The 26,886-nt window shown below is 43.8% G+C and overlaps 3 protein-coding genes across 4 annotated transcripts in view; 2 read left to right on the top strand and 1 right to left on the bottom strand.

Annotated features, from left to right (window-relative positions):
• The window catches only part of LOC125374896, a 13,287-nt gene extending 4,305 nt beyond the window's left edge, over positions 1 to 8,982 (top strand). Inside the window, exons 2-3 of the mRNA XM_048386623.1 lie at positions 1,902 to 2,039; positions 8,549 to 8,982. Of these exons, the coding sequence (XP_048242580.1) occupies positions 1,902 to 2,039; positions 8,549 to 8,757 (347 nt within the window). The 3' untranslated portion in view covers positions 8,758 to 8,982. The remainder of the gene's footprint in view (positions 1 to 1,901; positions 2,040 to 8,548) is intronic.
• Positions 8,983 to 13,157: 4,175 nt separating this feature from the next.
• LOC125374609 lies at positions 13,158 to 25,071 on the top strand. The gene is made up of 3 exons (XM_048385556.1): positions 13,158 to 13,698; positions 20,855 to 20,998; positions 24,636 to 25,071. The coding sequence occupies exons 1-3, from the start codon at positions 13,497 to 13,499 to the stop codon at positions 24,842 to 24,844; spliced, it is 555 nt and encodes a 184-aa protein (XP_048241513.1). The 5' UTR covers positions 13,158 to 13,496; the 3' UTR covers positions 24,845 to 25,071.
• LOC124124839 (mucin-4-like) overlaps positions 25,066 to 26,886 on the bottom strand; it is a 26,905-nt gene continuing 25,084 nt past the window's right edge. Inside the window, exons 10-12 of one of the 2 annotated variants that reach the window (XM_046488125.2) lie at positions 26,751 to 26,830; positions 25,247 to 25,265; positions 25,066 to 25,214 (exon numbers count right to left, since the gene is read on the bottom strand). In XM_046488125.2, the coding sequence (XP_046344081.2) occupies positions 25,198 to 25,214; positions 25,247 to 25,265; positions 26,751 to 26,830 (116 nt within the window). In that variant the 3' untranslated portion in view covers positions 25,066 to 25,197. Of the gene's footprint in view, positions 25,266 to 26,750; positions 26,831 to 26,886 lie in introns of both variants that reach the window. The other variant, XM_046488126.2, reaches the window with a different exon arrangement.

The following is a 26,886-nucleotide window of genomic DNA, read 5'->3' as shown; positions in this document are numbered from 1 at the left end:
GATCGATGCTCATGATATCAATCACTAGCTTGACTCGATTTGTTACAGACCGCCGTCATATAGCTGGAATATTGCTGAGTGCGGTGTTGAACAACAAACTAACAACAACAGCACACGTACACACACACACACACACACACATCAACACACACACTAACACTAACACTAACACACACACTAACACCAACACACCAACACACACACACACACACACACACACACACACACACACACACACACACACACACACACACACACACACACACACACACAACAAACACAAACACACACACACAAGCACCCCCCCCTTCCCCCCCCCCAGCACACGTACACACACACACACACACACACACACACACACACACACACACACACACACACACTCACACACACACACACACACACACACATCAACACACACACATCAACACACACACATCAACACATCAACACACACACATCAACACACACACTAACACTAACACACCAACACACACACACACACACACACCAACAAACACAAACACACACGCAAGCACCACCCCCCCCCCCTTCCCCCCCCCCCCCCCCCCCCCCCCCACACACACACACACACACACACACACACACCATCACCAACACGCATATACACACATAATAAAAGTACATGCTTAATTCCTTGAGTTACAAATACCCCTTTACTGCATTTCTCATACATAACATAAAAAAAGTTCATGGAAAAAGGAAATGAAAAGCATCGGACTGAGGACGCAGCCCTGTCGCACACCTGATGTGATATTAAACGTCTCTGTCTTACCAGAGTTACCTTTTATACATGCATCAACTCACACATGCTCTTTAAAAGCACATACTTTTTTCCAAAATACTTGGAAATAGTTTACCCGAGCGAGAAATTCCTCTGTACTCAGATGACTCAATCAGTTTACCCGATTTTAACAAGTCACGATCGCATCTATGTTCAACACTGCAGGGAATATACCCAAATCTAATACCTTATCAAATAGTTAGGAACTAGGATGCGCCCAAGGATTAAACAAAACAAGGAGTAATGCCATCTTCATCCCCCCTCCATCCACCCATCCACCACCACCACCACCACCACCACCCCCCCACCCCCCCCCCCCACCCCCCACCACCCCCACCACCCCACACACACCCTCACCACCACCCCAAACCCCCTGCCTTGCACCATCCTCAATCACTAATACACCACTTCAACAGCTGTTACCGATGTGAGAATCAGTATCATGATATTCTGTTGTATCAAAGCTTGACGATAACATCGTGCCTCTTAAATGTCTTTTTAACCATAACTTTGTGAATTTGATTGGACACAGTAAAATCACGATAAATTAGACATACTCAATTGAGATTGAAAATTCGCCCGATTTTATGCCCGCTTCACTGCGCAGTACAAACGATAACACTGGTACAAATGCCGTATTTGGGATGGCCGAATGTGGTGGTGGATGGGGGCTTTATCTGGCATTGCAGGGTGTCTGGTTGAAATATATATGATATGGGTGTATGTAGCAGGGGAATGTGGTAGTGTTGGATGTTTCTGATATCAGGGAGTCTGATCTGGGGTACCTGTGCAGGGGATATATCTTTGGGGAGTGAGTGAATTTTGTTATACGCCGCTTTTAGCAATATTCCGGCAATATCACGGCGGGGGACATCAGAAATGGGCTTCACACATTGCATCCATGTGGGGAATCGAACCCGGGTCTTCGGCCTGGCGAGCGAACGTTTTAACCACTCGGCTACCCCAACGCCCCGTATCTCTTTGAAAGGTAACTGGTAGAGGAATATCTTATTTGAGCGTACTTATGTCTTTCATAGTATTCCATGAGGTCCGTGACCTTCACTTTAATGTTCAACGTTGTCGACTCTGTTCCCAGCGTGGCTGACGGCGGGGCGGATCTTGAGTGTCATTGGCGTGGTCCTCACCCTGGCGCCTATCGTGCTTCAACTGATGTTCCTCAAAGTCAGCTACCGGGCTCTACAGCTTGTAGCCAACAGCTTCCTGATAACTGCAGGTGAGATCCTGTGAGAGTGTTCGTCAACTCAACATTATGATGACGTCACGCTATCCCTCAATTGATTCTGAGCCAGGAAGTCACTGGGCATTCTGAACGTAACTTATAAAAGTAAACCTGACGCAACTATTGGTCATTGTGCACAATTACAGAGACATTATTTATTTATGACATGGTTTACCTCGGAGGAATCACTCAAATCTGGGATTCTATTAAAAATTTTACTTCCGGCATCTACAGATTCGATTTCTCCTTGACAGAGGAAGTGGATGTGTTGCTTGTTTTCGCCCCCTCTGTATCAAGGCTGCCTTATTATGAGCAAAGTCATACTGCCGACTGACAGTGTTTTAGTTCCTACCCTGAAGGTCTGGTCTCATTGACACAGTGTTTTAGATCCCACCCTGAACGTCTGGTCCCACTGACGCAGTGTTATAGTTCACACCCTGAAGGTCTGGTCTCATTGACACAGTGTTTTAGATCCCACCCTGAAGGTCAGGTCTGACTGACACAGTGTTATAGTTCACACCCTGAAGGTCTGGTCTGACTGACACAGTGTTATAGTTCACACCCTGAATGTCTGGTCCCACTGACACAGTGTTATAGTTTACACCCTGAAGGTCTGGTCTCATTGACACAGTGTTTTAGATCCCACCCTGAAGGTCTGGTCTCACTGACACAGTGTTATAGTTCTCACCCTGAAGGTCAGGTCTGACTGACACAGTGTTATAGTTCCCACCCTGAAGGTCTGGTCTGACAGACGCAGTGTTATAGTTCACACCCTGAATGTCTGGTCCCATTGACTCAGTGTTATAGTTCCCACCCTGAAGGTCTGGTCTGACTGACGCAGTGTTATAGTTCACACCCTGAAGGTCTGGTCTCATTGACACAGTGTTATAGTTCCCACCCTGAATGTCTGGTCCCACTGACACAGTGTTATAGTTCACACCCTGAAGATCTGGTCTGACTGACACAGTGTTATAGTTTACACCCTGAAGGTCTGGTCTGACTGACACAGTGTTATAGTTCACACCCTGAATGTCTGGTCCCACTGACACAGTGTTATAGTTTACACCCTGAAGGTCTGGTCTCATTGACACAGTGTTTTAGATCCCACCCTGAAGGTCCGGTCTGACTGACGCAGTGTTATAGTTCACACCCTGAATGTCTGGTCCCACTGACACAGTGTTATAGTTTACACCCTGAAGGTCTGGTCTCATTGACACAGTGTTTTAGATCCCACCCTGAAGGTCTGGTCTGACTGACACAGTGTTATAGTTCACACCCTGAAGGTCAGGTCTGACTGACACAGTGTTTTAGTTCACACCCTGAAGGTCTCGTCCCACTGACACAGTGTTATAGTTCACACCCTGAAGGTCTGGTCTGACTGACACAGTGTTATAGTTCCCACCCTGAATGTCTGGTCCCACTGACGCAGTGTTATAGTTTACACCCTGAAGGTCAGGTCCCACTGACACAGTGTTATAGTTTACACCCTGAAGGTCTGGTCTCACTGACACAGTGTTATAGTTCGCACCCTGAAGGTCTGGTCTGATTGACACAGTGTTATAGTTCCCACCCTGAAGGTCTGGTCTGACTGACGCAGTGTTTTAGTTCCCACCCTGAAGGTCTGGTCTCACTGACACAGTGTTATAGTTCCCACCCTGAAGGTCTGGTCTCACTGACGCAGTGTTTTAGTTCCCACCCTGAAGGTCTGGTCTCACTGACGCAGTGTTTTAGTTCCCCCCCTGAAGGTCTGGTCTCACTGACACAGTGTTATAGTTTACACCCTGAAGGTCTGGTCTGACTGACACAGTGTTATAGTTTACACCCTGAAGGTCAGGTCTGACTGACACAGTGTTATAGTTTACACCCTGAAGGTCAGGTCTGACTGACACAGTGTTATAGTTTACACCCTGAAGGCCTGGTCTGACTGACACAGTGTTTTGGTTCGCACCCTGAAGGTCAGGTCTGACTGACACAGTGTTATAGTTCCCACCCTGAAGGTCTGGTCTCACTGACGCAGTGTTATAGTTCCCACCCTGAAGGTCTGGTCTGCCTGACGCAGTGTTATAGTTCACACCCTGAAGGTCTGGTCTCATTGACACAGTGTTATAGTTTACACCCTGAAGGTCTGGTCTCACTGACACAGTGTTATAGTTCACACCCTGAAGGTCTGGTCTCACTGACGCAGTGTTATAGTTCCCACCCTGAATGTCTGGTCCCACTGACACAGTGTTATAGTTCACACCCTGAAGGTCTGGTCTGACTGACACAGTGTTATAGTTCCCACCCTGAAGGTCTGGTCTGACTGACGCAGTGTTATAGTTCACACCCTGAATGTCTGGTCCCACTGACACAGTGTTATAGTTTACACCCTGAAGGTCTGGTCAGATTGACACAGTGTTTTAGATCCCAACCTGAAGGTCTGGTCTCATTGACACAGTGTTTTAGATCCCACCCTGAAGGTCAGGTCTGACTGACGCAGTGTTATAGTTCACACCCTGAAGGTCTGGTCTCATTGACACAGTGTTTTAGATCCCACCCTGAAGGTCAGGTCTGACTGACACAGTGTTATAGTTCCCACCCTGAAGGTCTGGTCTGACTGACGCAGTGTTATAGTTCACACCCTGAATGTCTGGTCCCACTGACACAGTGTTATAGTTTACACCCTGAAGGTCTGGTCTCATTGACACAGTGTTTTAGATCCCACCCTGAAGGTCTGGTCTGACTGACACAGTGTTATAGTTCGCACCCTGAAGGTCTGGTCTGACTGACACAGTGTTATAGTTCCCACCCTGAAGGTCTGGTCTGACAGACGCAGTGTTATAGTTCACACCCTGAATGTCTGGTCCCACTGACACAGTGTAATAGTTCCCACCCTGAAGGTCTGGTCTGACTGACGCAGTGTTATAGTTCACACCCTGAAGGTCTGGTCTCATTGACACAGTGTTATAGTTCCCACCCTGAATGTCTGGTCCCACTGACACAGTGTTATAGTTCACAACCTGAAGGTCAGGTCCCACTGACACAGTGTTATAGTTTACACCCTGAAGGTCTGGTCTCACTGACACAGTGTTATAGTTCGCACCCTGAAGGTCTGGTCTGATTGACACAGTGTTATAGTTCCCACCCTGAAGGTCTGGTCTGACTGACGCAGTGTTTTAGTTCCCACCCTGAAGGTCTGGTCTCACTGACACAGTGTTATAGTTCCCACCCTGAAGGTCTGGTCTCACTGACGCAGTGTTTTAGTTCCCACCCTGAAGGTCTGGTCTCACTGACGCAGTGTTTTAGTTCCCCCCCTGAAGGTCTGGTCTCACTGACACAGTGTTATAGTTTACACCCTGAAGGTCTGGTCTGACTGACACAGTGTTATAGTTTACACCCTGAAGGTCAGGTCTGACTGACGCAGTGTTATAGTTCCCACCCTGAAGGTCTGGTCTGCCTGGCGCAGTGTTATAGTTCACACCCTGAAGGTCTGGTCTCATTGACACAGTGTTATAGTTTACACCCTGAAGGTCTGGTCTCACTGACACAGTGTTATAGTTCACACCCTGAAGGTCTGGTCTCACTGACGCAGTGTTATAGTTCCCACCCTGAATGTCTGGTCCCACTGACACAGTGTTATAGTTCCCACCCTGAAGGTCTGGTCCCACTGACACAGTGTTATAGTTCACACCCTGAAGGTCAGGTCTGACTGACACAGTGTTTTAGTTCCCACCCTGAATGTCTGGTCCCACTGACACAGTGTTATAGTTTACACCCTGAAGGTCTGGTCCCACTCACACAGTGTTATAGTTTACACCCTGGAGGTCTGGTCTCACTGACACAGTGTTATAGTTCCCAACCTGAATGTCTGGTCCCACTGACACAGTGTTATAGTTTACACCCTGGAGGTCTGGTCCCACTAACACAGTGTTATAGTTCACATCCTGAATGTCTGGTCCCACTGACACAGTGTTATAGTTCACACCCTGAAGGTCTGGTCCCACTGACACAGTGTTATAGTTCACACCCTGAATGTCTGGTCCCACTGACACAGTGTTATAGTTCCCACCCTGAATGTCTGGTCCCACTGACACAGTGTTATAGTTTACACCCTGAAGGTCTGGTCTGATTGACAGTGTTATAGTTTACACCCTGAAGGTCTGGTCTGACTGACGCAGTGTTATAGTTCACACCCTGAATGTCTGGTCCCACTGACACAGTGTTATAGTTCACACCCTGAATGTCTGGTCCCACTGACACAGTGTTTTAGTTTACACCCTGAAGGTCTGGTCTGACTGACACAGTGTTATAGTTCACACCCTGAAGGTCAGGTCTCACTGACACAGTGTTATAGTTCACACCCTGTATGTCTGGTCCCACTGACACAGTGTTATAGTTCCCACCCTGAATGTCTGGTCCCACTGACACAGTGTTATAGTTTACACCCTGAAGGTCTGGTCTGATTGACAGTGTTATAGTTTACACCCTGAAGGTCTGGTCTGACTGACACAGTGTTATAGTTCACACCCTGAATGTCTGGTCCCACTGACACAGTGTTTTAGTTTACACCCTGAAGGTCTGGTCTGACTGACACAGTGTTATAGTTCACACCCTGAAGGTCAGGTCTCACTGACACAGTGTTATAGTTCACACCCTGAAGGTCTGGTCCCACTGACACAGTGTTATAGTTCACACCCTGAAGGTCAGGTCTGACTGACACAATGTTTTAGTTCCCACCCTGAATGTCTGGTCCCACTGACACAGTGTTATAGTTTACACCCTGAAGGTCTGGTCCCACTCACACAGTGTTATAGTTTACACCCTGGAGGTCTGGTCTCACTGACACAGTGTTATAGTTCCCAACCTGAATGTCTGGTCCCACTGACACAGTGTTATAGTTTACACCCTGAAGGTCTGGTCCCACTCACACAGTGTTATAGTTTACACCCTGGAGGTCTGGTCTCACTGACACAGTGTTATAGTTCCCAACCTGAATGTCTGGTCCCACTGACACAGTGTTATAGTTTACACCCTGGAGGTCTGGTCCCACTAACACAGTGTTATAGTTCACACCCTGAAGGTCAGGTCTGACTGACACAGTGTTTTAGTTCCCACCCTGAATGTCTGGTCCCACTGACACAGTGTTATAGTTTACACCCTGAAGGTCTGGTCCCACTCACACAGTGTTATAGTTTACACCCTGGAGGTCTGGTCTCACTGACACAGTGTTATAGTTCCCAACCTGAATGTCTGGTCCCACTGACACAGTGTTATAGTTTACACCCTGGAGGTCTGGTCCCACTAACACAGTGTTATAGTTCACATCCTGAATGTCTGGTCCCACTGACACAGTGTTATAGTTCCCACCCTGAATGTCTGGTCCCACTGACACAGTGTTATAGTTCACACCCTGAATGTCTGGTCCCACTGACACAGTGTTATAGTTCCCACCCTGAATGTCTGGTCCCACTGACACAGTGTTATAGTTTACACCCTGAAGGTCTGGTCTGATTGACAGTGTTATAGTTTACACCCTGAAGGTCTGGTCTGACTGACGCAGTGTTATAGTTCACACCCTGAATGTCTGGTCCCACTGACACAGTGTTATAGTTCACACCCTGAATGTCTGGTCCCACTGACACAGTGTTTTAGTTTACACCCTGAAGGTCTGGTCTGACTGACACAGTGTTATAGTTCACACCCTGAAGGTCAGGTCTCACTGACACAGTGTTATAGTTCACACCCTGAATGTCTGGTCCCACTGACACAGTGTTATAGTTCCCACCCTGAATGTCTGGTCCCACTGACAAAGTGTTATAGTTTACACCCTGAAGGTCTGGTCTGATTGACAGTGTTATAGTTTACACCCTGAAGGTCTGGTCTGACTGACACAGTGTTATAGTTCACACCCTGAATGTCTGGTCCCACTGACACAGTGTTTTAGTTTACACCCTGAAGGTCTGGTCTGACTGACACAGTGTTATAGTTCACACCCTGAAGGTCAGGTCTCACTGACACAGTGTTATAGTTCACACCCTGAAGGTCTGGTCTCACTGACACAGTGTTATAGTTCCCACCCTGAATGTCTGGTCCCACTGACACAGTGTTATAGTTCCCACCCTGAATGTCTGGTCTCAATGACACAGTGTTATAGTTCCCACCCTGAATGTCTGGTCCCACTGACACAGTGTTATAGTTCACACCCTGAAGGTCAGGTCTGATTGACAGTGTTATAGTTCACACCCTGAAGGTCAGGTCTGATTGACAGTGTTATAGTTCACACCCTGAAGGTCTGGTCTCACTGACACAGTGTTATAGTTCACACCCTGAAGGTCTGGTCCCACTGACACAGTGTTATAGTTCACACCCTGAAGGTCAGGTCTGATTGACAGTGTTATAGTTTACACCCTGAAGGTCTGGTCTCACTGACGCAGTGTTTTAGTTCACGCCCTGAAGGTCTGGTCTGACAAATGGATACAGTTTACAACTGAATATTTCTCACATATCTCCATCTCTATTTCCAGCTGCCGACAGCTTCATCACAGGGTTCTTCTTCATCTTCAAGTTCGGAGCTCTGACAAACGCGTATGTCACCCAGCGGCCACTGGGGGCGCTGACCTATACCCCAGCAGCACCCGGATGTATATTATTCTCGGGTATCATCTGCGCCGTTGCTGCGCTTTTCACCACCCTGGCGTTCAAACCACCCCGCAAAGCCATCATTCTCACCTGAGTCGGCGCATCTACTGGAACTGATGGTGCACACCGCCATGTACGTCCATGAGATTGTCGGGGAATAACCTGGTAGTGCTTACAAACATTCTTGTTCTTCCACGTGTTCCAGCGCAAACGGAACATAGAAGTTGTGCCTTCATGAGTATGATCATGTCCCAGAGATTTCGTTTAGACAACTTTATCGTGGACATGATGTCGGCAAATAAAACATCACATCGCATCACCCGTTATTTATCCGTTATTGTTTCACCTGACACTCTCGCACAATTCACAAGACGAACTGCAACACAATGTCGTGTTTAAATGTGCTGGTGCTGACCACATAGCCAATGTATCACCATGTCTCACATCTCCCCAGGAGCCACGTACCTCTGTGCAGAGTTGCGCCCCTTAGGCAGGCCCGAAACCTATGATTGTGAGTTCGAATTCCGGTTCGCCCCGATTATGTTTCTAGGCCTGTCAGCACCATACCCGTGCTCATGGGTTTCTCCAAAGTGGTAAACGTCTGAGACCTGCATCACTTCGGGCTTTCCTCGACATCAAACTGACACGTCGTGGACTACTTTTCAAAGCAGTGTTAAACCCAACTCACTCACTCACACACATCTCTCCATGGGGCCATTTACCCTCAGCCTATGTCAAGCAATTCCTCTCTCGCTCACCATATTGTTATGTGTCGCTTACCATGTTGAAACAATATGTTAACTCAAAACTGTGTACGTAAAAGAACTTGAAACCAACAAACAACTAACAAATGGTATACCCTCAACAAATGCATTACAAAATTAACTAGATTTACCAATCAATATACAATACTGCACTTTAATTACAATGGGAGTACACGAAAGAGTGGTAGTATAATATTCAAAGGAAGTATACAATTTGAGAGCAGTGGAAATAGAGAATCTCACCCGAGTGACTTTTGATATCAAATATAACAACACGAGTTGATAAAAGTGGAAACATTCCGAGGCTTGGTGAGGATTTTTGCCACTTTTATCAACGAGTGTTGATATATTTGATATCAAAAGACACGGGGGTGAGATTTTATTTATCATCCTACATCATTCTTCCAACTTTGTAGACAATAATTGTGTCTTCAGTGTAAAAAGTACTGCTAACAGCTTCAGTAGCAGAGCCATTAGTGATGTCATTTGATTGTGACGTCATGGTAACCAGTGACGTCACAATGGTCTGCAAAGCATTGTGGTGTAATTTCATTGCAGCGATATCTACAGTGTAGATATAGCTTGATCTCATCCAAGCGATATCTCCTGTGGGAGCCAGTTTTGGATGATAAATGACATTTCAAGAATACCAATCATCTCTCCGTAATAGTGGTCAAGCTTCCGAGATATGCCTAGGCTAATGATCTTCACACGAAAGTTGGTCTTGATGTAATGTCAGATTAAATGTGAGATGAGTCAGGGACGCGCCCTCTCCACTCATTTAGTCCAGCTAGCTTCGAGAACTTTCCACATGGTTCCAGGCCAGTCTTGTGTCACAAGAACATTGCAGAATATTCCACATGTCTCTATAACGCTTGAGTACATTCCTGGCAACTCACCCTTGTCCAAATACATTTCAATGAACGTCTACTGAATCTCAACAGAAACAACGTAATCCAGTCATAATCATTGTGACAAACCCTACACGTGAACAAGCCACCCCTTTCAAACATTTCTACTCTCTCACCTTTATATCAAACATCACATTTAAACAATCCACCTTTTTCAACCATCCCTTCTCTCTCACCACTTGACACACCCCACGCGTGAGCCATCCACCCGACGTCCCACCCGACGCCCCACACGCCGCACATATGGACCTCCAACTTTAATTAAGTGACCTTCACCTTCCTACCATATAATTCCTGGCGCAGTTAGCCTCTCGCCACTCCTCCAGCCACTACTGATATATGCCCTGCCTTCTCGCCATATATCACACTCTGCTTGGCTGTTGAGGGGAACTGGGCTGCCCTCAGGAAAATTCAATATTTGGCTAAAATAAAGATTAAATAAGATGAAAGAGCAGATATGTTGACAGACATATTGTTGAAGTCGTGGACAAATAGAAGCTAAACAGACCCTCAACGGGAGCGAAGTCTTCTTATTGACTTTGACACAGTGTAAGACAAATTGATGGATGATTCTCTTCAGGCAAATACCCTGGCCCCATTACATGCGCACATCTGAACATTCGGGTTTGTAATTTATTTTCAGTAAATATATGGCAGTAAATCAATCAGATGAGTACGCATCAAATGTATGTCGTGCCAGAGCAAGCAGCACCTCGCCTTGGTCCCCCCCCCCCCCCCTCCCCCCCCCCCCGTCACTCGTGATATACGTCACTCGTGATATCACATTATCAGTTACGTCGCCCGACACCTCACAACACCATCAGATGCGTCACTCGCGATCTTTTCACATCATCACATACGTCACTCGTGATATCATCACATTATCAGTTACGTCACTCGACACCTCACAACACCATCAGATGCGACCCGTGAAGATCCGGGGTCTTCAGTAAGAGGCGACTAACGGGATCGGGTGGTCAGGCTCGCTGACTTTGTTGATGCATGGCATCGATCCCAATTGCTTTGGTCGATGCTCATGATCTCAATCGCTGGATTGTCTGGTCCAGACTCGATTATTTACAGACCACCGTCTTATAGCTGGAATATTGCTGAGTGCGGCGTTAAACAACAAACAAACAAACAATTGTCTAATTATCCAACACATATGAAAATTGATATGAAAATTAATAATCTGTCCATATATCAAGACATATTGATTTACATGCATAGTTAGATGGATTATATTTGTTGGCAGGTGTTACAACATGATTATAGGCAGATGCACAAAACGTGGCAGTATGCGTTATTGCATGTATATATTGGGACGGTCGGGTACCCTAGTGTTTAAAGCGTTCGCTCGCCACGCCGAAGACCCGGGTTCGATTCCCGACATGGGTACAATGTGTGAAGCCCATTTCTGGTGTACCCTGCTGTGATATTGCTGGAATATTGCTAAAAGCGACGTAAAACCATACTCAGTCAGTCACACTATTACAGGTACAGACAGGTGTATTGAATGACGATGTAAGGTGAGCCTATATATCTAATACGTTTCCCTATCCCTGTAATACGTCGATCTATCCCTGTAATACATCGATCTATTCATACAATACGTCTTCCTATCTATTTCGTCTGCCTATCCAAGTAATGCGTCTTCAAATCTTTCTATTACGTCTTTTCCTATCCCTGTAATTCGTCTATCCCTGTAATTCGTCTATCTATCCATGTAATAGTCTATCTATCCATGTAATATGTCTATCTATCCATGTAAACCTCTATCTATCCCTATAATACGTATTCCTATTCGTGTAATTCGTCTATCTATCCATGTAAGCGTTTCTCTATCCCTATAATACCTATTCCTATTCGTGCAAAACGTCTATCTATCCCTGTAATACATATGTCTATTCGTACAAGACGCTTTTCTATTCATCTATTAAGTCTGACTATCCAAGTGATACGTCTTCCAATCTTTCTATTACGTCTTTTCCTATCTATGTAATACCTCCGGCTATCCCTGTAATTCGCCTATCTATCCATGTAATACGTCTATCTATCCATGTAATAGTCTATCTATCCATGTAAAAGTCTATCCATGTAATATGTCTATCTATCCATGTTATACGTCTATCTATCCATGTAAAAGTCTATCCATGTAATATGTCTATCTATCCATGTTATACGTCTATCTATCCATGTAATAGTCTATCCATGTAATATGTATATCTATCTATGTTATACGTCTATCTATCCATGTAAAAGTCTATCCATGTAATATGTCTATCTATCCATGTTATACGTCTATCTATCCATGTAAAAGTCTATCCATGTAATATGTCTATCTATCCATGTTATACGTCTATCTATCCATGTCAAAGTCTATCCATGTAATATGTCTATCTATCCATGTTATACGTCTATCCCTATAATACGTATTCCTATTCGTGTAAAACGTCTATCTATCCCTGTAATACGTCTATCGATCCATGTAATACGTCTCTCTATTCATGTAATCCCATACTTATAATTCACGACTACCTTTTTTTTGTGTAATCTAGACCTGACCACGACGGCTCATCTCCGACTTGCTACACTCGTAACGGAATATCTGGTTTATTTTGATATAAAGGGACTTAGATTCTCGGCTAATAGGCTTATGGAGCTTGTAATGTTAATACTATTTCTGTTGAATATTTGATCTCTTGATCCTAAAGTAAACACTCTTCACTCTCCCTCACGCAATTAGTTCACGTTAACTTCCCTCTACTCTGCTTCCCGCCCGGCGACTTCCTCACGTACAGTGAGCCACGTGAGGCGCCTTGCATCACGCCCGTGCCGCCACCACTGCTCAATCCATCCACAAGGCTCTTACAATCATCTCCCCCCTGATGTCGTCGTAAGCCGCCCGGATCTGTGTGTCGGTGTCCGGCCAGTCAGTTGGCTGTGGTCGTCCAACAACACACAACCCCTGTTGGCGATCCTGTGCACACTCGGCTTACAGTGATGGAACTTTATTCGTCCGACACTCCGGGATTTCTCAAGTAATCCCGTTCAAGAATGTAGTTCTGCATATCAACGTTAGCAACGTTAAATTATTGTTAATTTTTGGGGCTTGTGCCGTTACGTACACTCGTCACGTGCCCAGCAGTCAAGGTACAATGCTGTCAATAGATCTGGTGGCCATGTTCCTGGCGTCTCTGTCTATTGCCTTCCAACTGTCGGGCCTCCTCACCCCCGGGTGGTGGATCGTCGAACCCCGTCCCCCTTCCAACCTCACCCTCAAGTACGGAATATGGAGGACGATATCATGTGTGGCTGATGACTGCACGGAGAAAGTCACAGATGCTACAGGCACCTTCGGTAAGTTCTGACCTCCTTGGACTTCCAACGTCCTGTTCATCAACGTAGCTACAACACTCTGGGGTACATAACCTTTAATGTAACTACAACACCTTGGGAAACCTTTTATACATAACACTTGTCACCCTACGCCTGTTGTAACTACAAAACAGGGCATCTTACGTCTATTGTAAATACAAAACATAGCACCTTACGCTATTTCGATCACAACACATGGCATTTTACGTCCATATTAAACACAACACATGACACCTTACGTCTATTTAAAATGCAACACAGGACACCTTACGTCTGTTGTAACTACAAAACATGGCAGCTTGCTTCTATTATAAATACAACACATGACACCTTACGTCTATTTTAAATACAACACCGGACACCTTACGTCTGTTGTAACTACAAAACATGGCAGCTTGCTTCTATTATAAATACAACACATGACACCTTACGTCTATTTTAAATACAACACATGGCACCTTACATCCATTGTAAATACAACACATGAAACCTAGACGTTAGCTGCCATGTTTTGTGGTTACAACAGACGTAAGATGCCATGTGTTGTATTAATAATAGACATAAGGTGCTATGTTTTGTGGTTACAATAGACGTAAGGTGTCAAGTGTTGAATTTACAACAGACGTAAGATGCCATGTGTTGTATTATTATAGACATAAGGTGCTATGTTTTGTGTTAACAATAGACGTAAGGTTTCCTCTGTTTTGTAGTTACAACAGATGTAAGGTGAAGATTGGAAGGGGACGGGGTAAAGATCCGTCTGTTGTAACTACAAAACAGGGCCCTTACGTCTATTTTAAATACAACACCGGGCACATTACGTCTATTTTAAATACAAAACATGGCACATTACGTCTGGTGAACTACAAAACATGACACCTTGCGTCTATTTCAAATTCAACGCAGAACATCTTACATATATTTAGACCCGTAAAGATCCGGGGTTGAATAAGTCTTCAGCAACCTGTGAAGATCGGATGTTCAGGATCACTCACTTGGTTGATGCATATTACCGTATCCCTATTGCGTTGATCGATGCTCATGATGTCAATCACTGCATTACCTGGTCCAGATTCGATTATTTTCAGACCGCCGTCATCTTGCTGGAACGTTGCTGAGTGCGGCATTAAACAACAACAAAAAACAAACAAACAAAAAATATTACAAATATAACGCAAGGCACCTTACGTATATTTTAAATACAACACATGGTACCTGAAGTATATTTTAAATACAACACAGGGCACCTTACGTATATTTTAAATACAACACAGGGCTCCTTACGTCTATTTTAAATACAACACAGGGCACCTTACGTCTATTTTAAATACAACACAGGGCACCTTACGTCTGTTTTAAATACAGCACAGGGCACCTTACGTCTATTTTAAATACAACACAGGGCACCTTACGTCTATTTTAAATACAACACAGGGTACCTTACGTCTGTCGTTTCTTCAAAACGGGGCACCTTACGTCTATTTTAAATACAACACGGGGCACCTTATGTATATTTTAAATACAACACAGGGCACCTTACGTCTATTTTAAATACAACACGGGGCACCTTATGTATATTTTAAATACAACACAGGGCACCTTACGTCTATTTTAAATACAACACGGGGCACCTTACGTCTGTCGTTTCTTCAAAACGTGGCACCTTACGTCTATTTTAAATACAACACAGGGCACCTTACGTCTATTTTAAATACAACACAGGGCACCTTACGTCTATTTTAAATACAACACAGGGCACCTTACGTCTGTCGTTTCTTCAAAACGTGGCACCTTACGTCTATTTTAAATACAACACGGGGCACCTTATGTATATTTTAAATACAACACAGGGCACCTTACGTCTATTTTAAATACAACACAGGGCACCTTATGTATATTTTAAATACAACACAGGGCACCTTACGTCTATTTTAAATACAACACGGGGCACCTTATGTATATTTTAAATACAACACAGGGCACCTTACGTCTATTTTAAATACAACACGGGGCACCTTATGTATATTTTAAATATAACACAGGGCACCTTACGTCTATTTTAAATACAACACGGGGCACCTTATGTATATTTTAAATACAACACAGGGCACCTTACGTCTATTTTAAATACAACACGGGGCACCTTATGTATATTTTAAATATAACACAAGACACAAGACACCTATATGTAAAATAACCTACGTCCGACAAGTCAGCTCAGAAACTACTTCCAAGTAGGCTTTGCCTCGTCACATTGAATCCCATAACACCCATAGTCGCTTCTCATCAGAGTAACAGTCTTCTATTAACAGAAGCAAATTAACAAGATCCATCAACGGTATGAAATCAATTGCGGTCCATTAATAGTATGAGATGAACAGTGTCACTTTAACAGTATCAGTTAAACAGTGATCAAGAAACGCTGTGAGATAAACAGTGGTCCATGAACATTGTCGTATGAACAACATGAGATGAAGAATGTCCCACTAACAGTTTCAGAAGAACAGTGCTACATTAACGGTATGACATAAACAGTGTTCCAGTAACGGTATGACATAAACAGTGTTCCAGTCACGGTATGACATAAACAGTGTTCCAGTAACGGTATGACATAAACAGTGTTCCAGTAACGGTATGAGATAAACATTGTTCCAGTAACGGTATGACATAAACAGTGTTCCAGTAACGGTATGAAATAAACAGTGTTCCAGTAACGGTATGACATAAACAGTGTTCCAGTAACGGTATGAAATAAACACTGTTCCAGTAACGGTATGAAATAAACAGTGTTCCAGTAACGGTATGAAATAAACAGTGTTCCAGTAACGGTATGACATAAACAGTGTTCCAGTAACGGTATGACATAAACAGTGTTCCAGTAACGGTATGATATAAACAGTGTTCCAGTAACGGTATGAGATAAACAGTGTTCCAGTAACGGTATGACATAAACAGTGTTCCAGTAACGGTATGACATAAACAGTGTTCCAGTCACGGTATGACATAAACAGTGTTCCAGTAACGGTATGACATAAACAGTGTTCCAGTAACGGTATGACATAAACACTGTTCCAGTAACGGTATGATATAAACAGTGTTCCAGTAACGGTATGACATAAACAGTGTTCCAGTAACGGTATGACATAAACAGTGTTCCAGTAACGGTATGAGATAAACATTGTTCCAGTAACGGTATGACATAAACAGTGTTCCAGTAACGGTATGACATAAACAGTGTTCCAGTAACGGTATGACATAAACAGTGTTCCAGTAACGGTATGAAATAAACACTGTTCCAGTAACGGTATGACATAAACAGTGTTCCAGTAACGGTATGAAATAAACAGTGTTCCAGTAACGGTATGACATAAACACTGTTCCAGTAACGGTATGACATAAACACTGTTCCAGTAACGGTATGACATAAACAGTGTTCCAGTAACGGTATGACATAAACAGTGTTCCAGTAACGGTATGAGATAAACATTGTTCCAGTAACGGTATGACATAAACAGTGTTCCAGTAACGGTATGACATAAACAGTGTTCCAGTAACGGTATGACATAAACAGTGTTCCAGTAACGGTATGAAATAAACACTGTTCCAGTAACGGTATGACATAAACAGTGTTCCAGTAACGGTATGAAATAAACAGTGTTCCAGTAACGGTATGACATAAACACTGTTCCAGTAACGGTATGAGATAAACAGTGTTCCAGTAACGGTATGACATAAACACTGTTCCAGTAACGGTATGACATAAACACTGTTCCAGTGACGGTATGATATAAACAGTGTTCCATCAATAGTGGGAGATAAACAATGATCAATTAACACAATGATATATGTTCAATATCAGGACGATATCAGTGAGTGAGTTGGGTTTAACGCCGCTTTTAACAGTATTCCAGTTATATCACGCCGTGTTAGCTTAATGTAGGAGGAAAGCCCAAAATTACGTAGGTCTTAGACGTTTACCACTTCGGTGAAACCCACGAGCACGGGTATGGTGCTGACAAACCTAGAAACATAATCGGTGAGAAACCGGGATTCGAACCCACAATCACAGGTTTCTGGCGCGCCCAAGGGAGGCAACGCTAAACAGCGAATTGCGGCGACTTAGACGACTGGGCCACCCGTGCACCCATTTATGTATTAACGTAAGGTACATGTCAAATGGCTTCAACAAACATTTGCTTCGGTGGAGCTTCTCTTTTTCCTGAAAGTAGTTCCACAATGACGCTGCGGTGCGTGATAAAATGTGACTCTGTAAAGTACACAGTATTAGGAGTTTTAAATACGACCTAATAACCATTATATCCGTGCGCACGCTCTGCGCTGAAGCACGTCACGCTCATAGACCGCTTTAATTCTGTCATTATGTGTCTTTATTTCGACTTTTTGTGGAACCACTTGACAGTGATTCCTCTAGCTCTAAGTATGGTCATGATTTGAGATGAAACATTTCAAATGAAGACACGATTCACTATTCGTGAGTATAATTGTACACACCGACTTCAATGAGATACAGCAGCCATGTCCAGATAATACGTCCACTGTGCACACAAGCGAAGCGTGACATTTAGAAGTCGGTTCACTTATGTTGAAGGCATGGTTCACTAATGGATTACAATCTCTATTCTTGATATTCGTCCTTAAATCCTGCCAATATTGTCATTATTATCTGAGTGTCAACTGAGGATCAACATTCACACCAGCATTTCAAACACACTGACATTCACTCCAACATGTCGGGGACACACATTCACTCCAATATGTCGGGGACACATATTCACTCCAACATGTCAGGGACACCCATTCACTCCAATATGTCGGGGACACCCATTCACTCCAATATGTCGGGGACACCCATTCACTCCAATATGTCGGGGACACCCATTCACTCAAATATGTCGGGGACACCCCTTCACTCCAATATGTCGGGGACACCCCTTCACTCAAATATGTCGGGGACACCCATTCACTCCAATATGTCGGGGACACCCATTCACTCCAATATGTCAGGGACACCCATTCACTCCAGTTTGTCGGGGACACACATTCACTCAAATATGTCGGGGACACCCATTCACTCCAGTTTGTCGGGACAACCATTCACTCCAATATGTCAGGGACACCCATTCACTCCAGTTTGTCGGGGACACACATTCACTCCAATATGTCGGGGACACCCATTCACTCCAGTTTGTCGGAGACACCCATTCACTCCAATATGTCGGGGACACCCATTCACTCCAATATGTCGGAGACACACATTCACTCCAGTTTGTCGGGGACACCCATTCACTCCAATATGTCGGGGACACCCATTCACTCCAGTTTGTCGGGGACACACATTCACTCCAATATGTCGGGGACACACATTCACTCCAATATGTCGGGGACACACATTCACTCCAGTTTGTCGGGGACACCCATTCACTCCAATATGTCGGGGACACACATTCACTCAAATATGTCGGGGACACCCATTCACTCCAACATGTCGGGGACACACATTCACTCCAATATGTCGGGGACACCCATTCACTCCAGTTTGTCGGGGACACCCATTCACTCCAATATGTCGGGGACACCCATTCACTCCAATATGTCGGGGACACCCATTCACTCCAATATGTCGGAGACACACATTCACTCCAGTTTGTCGGGGACACCCATTCACTCCAATATGTCGGGGACACCCATTCACTCCAGTTTGTTGGGGACACACATTCACTCCAATATGTCGGGGACACACATTCACTCCAATATGTCGGGGACACCCATTCACTCCAGTTTGTCGGGGACACCCATTCACTTCAATATGTCGGGGACACACATTCACTCAAAAATGTCAGGGACACCCATTCACTCCAGTTTGTCGGGGACACCCATTCACTCCAATATGTCGGGGACACCCATTCACTCAAATATGTCGGGGACACCCCTTCACTCCAATATGTCGGGGACACCCCTTCACTCCAATATGTCATGGACACCCATTCACTCCAATATGTCGGGGACACCCATTCACTCCAATATGTCAGGGACACCCATTCACTCCAGTTTGTCGGGGACACCTATTCACTCAAATATGTCAGGGACACCCATTCTCTCCAGTTTGTCGGGACACCCATTCACTCCAATATGTCGGGGACACCCATTCACTCCAGTTTGTCGGGGACACACATTCACTCCAATATGTCGGGGACACCCATTCACTCCAGTTTGTCGGGGACACCCATTCACTCCAATATGTCGGGGACACCCATTCACTCCAATATGTCGGAGACACACATTCACTCCAGTTTGTCGGGGACACCCATTCACTCCAATATGTCGGGGACACCCATTCACTCCAGTTTGTCGGGGACACACATTCACTCCAATATGTCGGGGACACACATTCACTCCAATATGTCGGGGACACCCATTCACTCCAGTTTGTCGGGGACACCCATTCACTCCAATATGTCGGGGACACACATTCACTCAAATATGTCGGGGACACCCATTCACTCAAATATGTCAGGGACACCCATTCACTCCAGTTTGTCGGGGACACACAGTCACTCAAATATGTCGGGGACACCCATTCACTCCAATATGTCGGGGACACCCATTTACTCAAATATGTCGGGACACACATTCACTCTAATATGTCGGGGACAGCCATTCACGCCAATATGTTGAAGACACCCATTCACTCAAATATGTTGAAGACACCCATTCACTCAAATATGTCGGATTTGGGAAACCACACACAACATATGTCCTCAATTTGCAGCGCAACTGAAGTCAACTGGATAGTAACATATGAGGGTTCTATTCACAACTAAAGTTGACCCCTGAAGATCCGTCTTCAGCAACCCATGTTGCCCTAATAGGCAACCATGCTTGTCGTAAGAGGCGACTAACGGATCGGGAGGTCAGGATCGGTGACTTGGTTGATGCATGTCATCGTATCCCAATTGCGTGGATCGATGATCATGATGTCAATCGCTGGATTGTCTGGTCAAGACTCGATTAATTACAGACACCCGTCATATAGCTGGAATATTGCTGAGTGCGGGGTTAAAAAACAAACAAAGAAACAAAGTTTAAGTAAACTTGATCTAACCATGTTCTTTTTCAGCCTGGCTGCAAGTGACGAAGGTTTTCGAAGTCGGAGCTGCTGTGTTCGCGGCTCTAGCGGTGGCTTGCTATGTTCTGTCAGTGTTCAAAAACAAGTGGTCTGTGGTACTGTGCCGGCTGTTTGTTTGTTTAATGGCGGGAGCTGGTAAGTCCTACATCCATCGTTCTTTTCTCTATTGCGTGTTGTCTATGTAGACTGTTGTCTATGTATGCTGTTGTCTATGTAGGTTGTTGTCTATGTAGGTTGTTGTCTATGTATGCTGTTGTCTATGTAGACTGTTGTCTATGTAGACTGTTGTCTATGTATGCTGTTGTCTATGTAGGGTGTTGTCTATGTAGGTTGTTGTCTATGTAGGTTGTTGTCTATGTAGGTTGTTGTCTATGTAGGTTGTTGTCTATGTATGCTGTAGTCTATGTATGCTGTAGTCTATGTATGCTGTTGTCTATGTAGGTTGTTGTCTATGTAGACTGTTGTCTATGTATGCTGTAGTCTATGTATGCTGTAGTCTATGTAGGTTGTTGTCTATGTAGGTTGTAGTCTATGTATGCTGTAGTCTATGTAGACTGTTGTCTATGTAGACTGTTGTCTATGTAAGTTGTTGTCTATGTAGGTTGTTGTCTATGTAGGTTGTTGTCTATGTATGCTGTAGTCTATGTAGGTTGTTGTCTATGTATGCTGTAGTCTATGTATGCTGTAGTCTATGTATGCTGTTGTCTATGTAGGTTGTTGTCTATGTAGACTGTTGTCTATGTATGCTGTAGTCTATGTATGCTGTAGTCTATGTAGGTTGTTGTCTATGTAGGCTGTAGTCTATGTATGCTGTAGTCTATGTAGACTGTTGTCTATGTAGACTGTTGTCTATGTAGACTGTTGTCTATGTATGCTGTAGTCTATGTAGGTTGTTGTCTATGTATGCTGTAGTCTATGTATGCTGTAGTCTATGTATGCTGTTGTCTATGTAGGTTGTTGTCTATGTAGACTGTTGTCTATGTATGCTGTAGTCTATGTTGGTTGTTGTCTATGTAGGTTGTTGTCTATGTAGGTTGTTGTCTATGTAGGTTGTTGTCTATGTAGGCTGTTGTCTATGTATGCTGTAGTCTATGTTGGTTGTTGTCTATGTAGACTGTTGTCTATGTATGCTGTAGTCTATGTTGGTTGTTGTCTATGTAGGTTGTTGTCTATGTAGGTTGTTGTCTATGTAGGTTGTTGTCTATGTAGGTTGTTGTCTATGTATGCTGTTGTCTATGTAGGTTGTTGTCTATGTAGGTTGTTGTCTATGTAGGTTGTTGTCTATGTAGGTTGTCGTCTATGTAGGTTGTTGTCTATGTAGGTTGTTGTCTATGTAGGTTGTTGTCTATGTAGGTTGTTGTCTATGTATGCTGTAGTCTATGTAGGTTGTTGTCTATGTATGCTGTAGTCTATGTAGGTTGTTGTCTATGTATGCTGTAGTCTATGTAGGTTGTTGTCTATGTATGCTGTAGTCTATGTAGGTTGTTGTCTATGTATGCTGTAGTCTATGTTGTTTGTGTCTATGTAGGCTGTTGTCTATGTAGGCTGTTGTCTATGTAGGCTGTTGTCTATGTAGGGTGTTGTTTATGTAGGTTGTTGTCTATGTAGGTTGTTGTCTATGTAGGCTGTAGTCTATGTTGTTTGTGTCTATGTAGGCTGTTGTCTATGTAGGCTGTTGTCTATGTAGGCTGTTGTCTATGTAGGGTGTTGTTTATGTAGGTTGTTGTCTATTTAGGTTGTTGTCTATGTAGGCTGTAGTCTATGTTGGTTGTTGTCTATGTAGGTTGTTGTCTATGTAGGTTGTTGTCTATGTAGGGTGTTGTCTATGAAGTTTGTCGTCTATTTAGATTGTTGTCTATGTAGACTGTTGTCTATGTAGACTGTTGTCTATATAGGCTGTTGTCTATTTAGGTTGTTGTCTATGTAGGTTGTTGTCTATGTAGGCTGTTGTCTATGTAGGTTGTTGTCTATGTAGGCTGTTGTCTATTTAGGTTGTTGTCTATGTAGGTTGTCGTCTATGTAGGCTGTTGTCTATGTAGGTTGTTGTCTATGTAGGCTGTGGTCTATGTAAGTTGTTGTATATGTAGGCTGTTGTCTATGTAGACTGTTGTCTACGTAGGCTGTTTAATGTAAGTTGTTGTCTATGTAGGTTGTTGTCTATGTAGACTGTTGTCTATGTAGGCTGTTGTTCTATGTAGGCTGTTGTCTATGTAGACTGTTGTCTATGTAGACTGTTGTCTACGTAGGCTGTTGTCTATGTAGGTTGTTGTCTATGTAGGTTGTTGTCTATGTAGGCTGTTGTCTATGTAGGTTGTTGTCTTTGTAGACTGTTGTCTATGTAGGCTGTTGTCTATGTAGGCTGTTGTCTATGTAGGTTGTTGTCTATGTAGGCTGTTGTCTATGTAGATTGTTGTCTATGTAGGTTGTTGTCTATGTAGGTTGTTGTCTATGTAGGCTGTTGTCTATGTAGACTGTTGTCTATGTAGGCTGTTGTCTATGTAGGTTGTTGTCTATGTAGGCTGTTGTCTATGTAGGTTGGTGTCTATGTAGGTTGTTGTCTATGTAGACTGTTGTCTATGTAGGTTTTTATCCATGTAGGTTGTTGTCTATGTAGGTTGTTGTCTATGTAGGTTGTTGTCTATGTAGGCTGTTGTCTATGTAGGTTGTTGTCTATGTAGGTTGTTGTCTATGTAGGCTGTTGTCTATGTAGGTTGTTGTCTTTGTAGACTGTTGTCTATGTAGGCTGTTGTCTATGTAGGTTGTTGTCTATGTAGGATGTTGTCCATGTAGATTGTTGTCTATATAGATTGTTGTCTATATAGGTTGTTGTCTATATAGGTTGTTGTCTATGTAGGTTGTCGTCTATATAGACTGTTGTCTATATAGATTGTTGTCTATATAGACTGTTGTCTATGTAGGTTGTTGTCTATGTAGGTTGTTGTCTATATAGGTTGTTGTCTATGTAGGTTGTCGTCTATGTAGATTGTTGTCTATATAGATTGTTGTCTATATAGGTTGTTGTCTATGTAGGATGTTGTCCATGTAGATTGTTGTCTATATAGATTGTTGTCTATATAGGTTGTTGTCTATGTAGGCTGTTGTCTATGTAGGTTGTCGTCTATGTAGGTTGTCGTCTATGTAGGATGTTGTCTACGTAGGTTGTTGTCTATGTAGGTTGTTGTCTATGTAGGATGTTGTCTATGTAGGATGTTGTCTATGTAGGTTGTTGTCTATGTAGGTTGTCGTCTATGTAGGATGTTGTCTATGTAGACTGTTGTCTATGTAGGTTGTTGTCTATGTAGGATGTTGTCTATGTAGGCTGTTGTCTATGTAGGTTGTTGTCTATGTAGGCTGTTGTCTATGTAGATTGTTGTCTATATAGGTTGTTGTATATGTAAGTTGTTGTCTATGTAGGTTGTTGTCTATGTAGGTTGTCGTCTATGTAGGATGTTGTCTATGTAGGTTGTTGTCTATGTAGGATGTTGTGTATGTAGGCTGTTGTCTATGTAGGTTGTTTGTAGATTGTTTGTGTGTTGGTTGTTGTATATGTAGGCAGTGTTTGTTGTTGGTATCTTTGGATTATTCTTTATAATATACATGTTCTCAGTTCGACTTTGTCAATGAAATCAGAGGGGGGGGGGGGGGGGGGGGGTCGAATTGCATCAGAAACATTCCACTTTTGATTGATCCAAATTGAACTGAATCTGGGTGAATCGGTAGATGCATTCAAGATTCCCGTCGTTGAATCTAAAGGCCTCCTTGATTGTTCCAGGGTCGGCCATATTGGTGGGCATTGCGGTATTCGCCAAGAAGTGTGCTGGACTCACGCGCTACCCCAAACGAGATACCGCAGGGGGCCGAATTGACTGGCCGATGGGGTTGTCAGCTGTTGCGGCCATTTTGTGTTTTGTGGACGCAGTTGTTGTGGGGCTTTTTCTTCGGACAAAAAAAACACTTTCAGAAATGAACCTGATGGAGTGAAGTGCTACAGCGATCACTCTTGGGCATCGTTAACCAGAAACTGTCGAGGGACAAATTGGTGTTTATTGTTGTTTGTGAATTAGAAACAATTGATTGATTATATAGTATATCTGTGATTTCCGGTTCTTAAGCGTCATATTCCAATCGCCGGGCTTACTGTACAATCATTGTGATGTATGCGACCAATGAACTTTGTATTTTCATAATAAACATACTGTACGTTTGCTTAACGACTTTTATTAACAAAGAAATATAAAAATCTGTCGAATGTGAAATAATCCACATGAAAGACACAAAGATGGACAAGCTGTGGATCTCAACGCTGGGAATTCAGTGCTTGGGGCGTTCCAGGGTCAGGCCGTTCCAGGGTCAGGCCGTTCCAGGGTCAGGCCGTTCCAGGGTTACAGAAGTAAACTGCCACCTGTAATGTACATCAGTGTTAAGTCAGGGGGCTGTATGCGAGATTATCATCCCTCAATGTCAGAATGATGAGATCTGATTGTTTCACGTGATGTTGATAACATCATATGTATCCTGCCTCGGAGGGAAATACATTTCTGAGCGGGAGCTAAATCCCTTATACCCCGCCACGTACAAGACAGGCTATACGTGGATTTCTGAGCTGGAGAATGAATCCCTTAGAGCCCGCTTCGAAGCAAAAAGATGCACGCATTTTCCGAGTCAGTGAAAGTCACTTGACACAGCAGTTAACCTCAGCTCAATCGAACAAATGTTTTCTATCAATTTTAAATTTGTTTCAATTATTTTACAATGTCATATCAAAACATGTTAGTAAGATTTGTTGTGGCAGTAGCACTCGGGGTACATCTAATAATATACAGATGATACCAATATACATGCCTTGACAATGTGGCGTCACATATTCAAGTGTAGACCACGTGAGTGTGTTTTGGGATGGAACACAGGATGCATTGTAAACATTGTATTCAGCCACCACTATGTGCGACCTAACTACACAGCGAGGCGTAACTATCGTAAAGGCAAAAAGACAATTGCCTTTCACATAATAGTTCAATGTCAGTGATCGCCTTACCCGGCAATCCATTGGCCCGCCCGTTAGATTAACCGCCTGCACACAAAGGGAAGCTACTCTAATCCGTAAAACGTCACCACACTCAGCAATATTCCAGCTGTATGACGGCGGTTTGTAAATTATCGAGTCACGACCAGACAATTCAGTGACTGACATCATGAGCATCGACCCACGCAATTGGTATACGATGACATGTATTAACCAAGTCGGCGAGCCTGACCACCCGATCCCGTTAGTCGCCTGTTACGACAAGCATGGGTTGCTGAAGACCTATTCTACCCCGGATCTTCACGGGTCTACTCCGTGAGACGTCACGTTTATTTAGATTAGAGTCTAACCGTAAGAATTGCAGTCAGGTGTCCCACGCAGCGACGAAATGAAACAAGGTAAAATATCTCTGGCAAATCCATCTCAAATTCTTGAAAAGAACCCAAGCCGCAGAGGTCTACGTATTGAAACTGATACCGCTGGCGCCCTCGTTAACACTTCGTCGCACGATATGGTTCCAAAGTTGCCTCCCTTTGTGAAGAGCTTCAGCCACCACCTTGTCGGACACTGATTTTCGGTATCTAATGTAATTACTGATAACACGTATCTCTGTGGAGATAAACAAGGACGACGCCATGGTTACATGTTCAGATTGAAAGTAGATTCTACTTGACCTTTAATATTTGCATAGTTATCTGCAAATGACCAAGGGATACAGTATTTGATAATTTGAACAGCGTCATGACGTCAGTCCATTATATCGTAACTCAATAAGTGTACTTTATCGAAGGATAAAGTTGTGTCGGGGCTTTTGATCTTTTAGCGAAGCATCTTAGAAACCTATACATATATATATATACCTACCTGATCAATATGACCCTGGAATCCCTCCGCTCCCTCACAGCCTCCAATCATCAGCGCCCTCTGTCGAGTCTCAAGTGAACCTGACATAGAACACCACACTACACATTATATTTACCCCCCTGGCATATTAACACAC

Source organism: Haliotis rufescens, unplaced genomic scaffold, assembly GCF_023055435.1.
Source record: "Haliotis rufescens isolate VD_foot unplaced genomic scaffold, xgHalRufe1.0.p SCAF_6, whole genome shotgun sequence".
Classification (NCBI taxonomy): Eukaryota; Metazoa; Mollusca; class Gastropoda; order Lepetellida; family Haliotidae; genus Haliotis; species Haliotis rufescens.
Note: the sequence above shows the minus strand (reverse complement) of the source record. Positions and strands in the feature narration are given on the sequence as shown.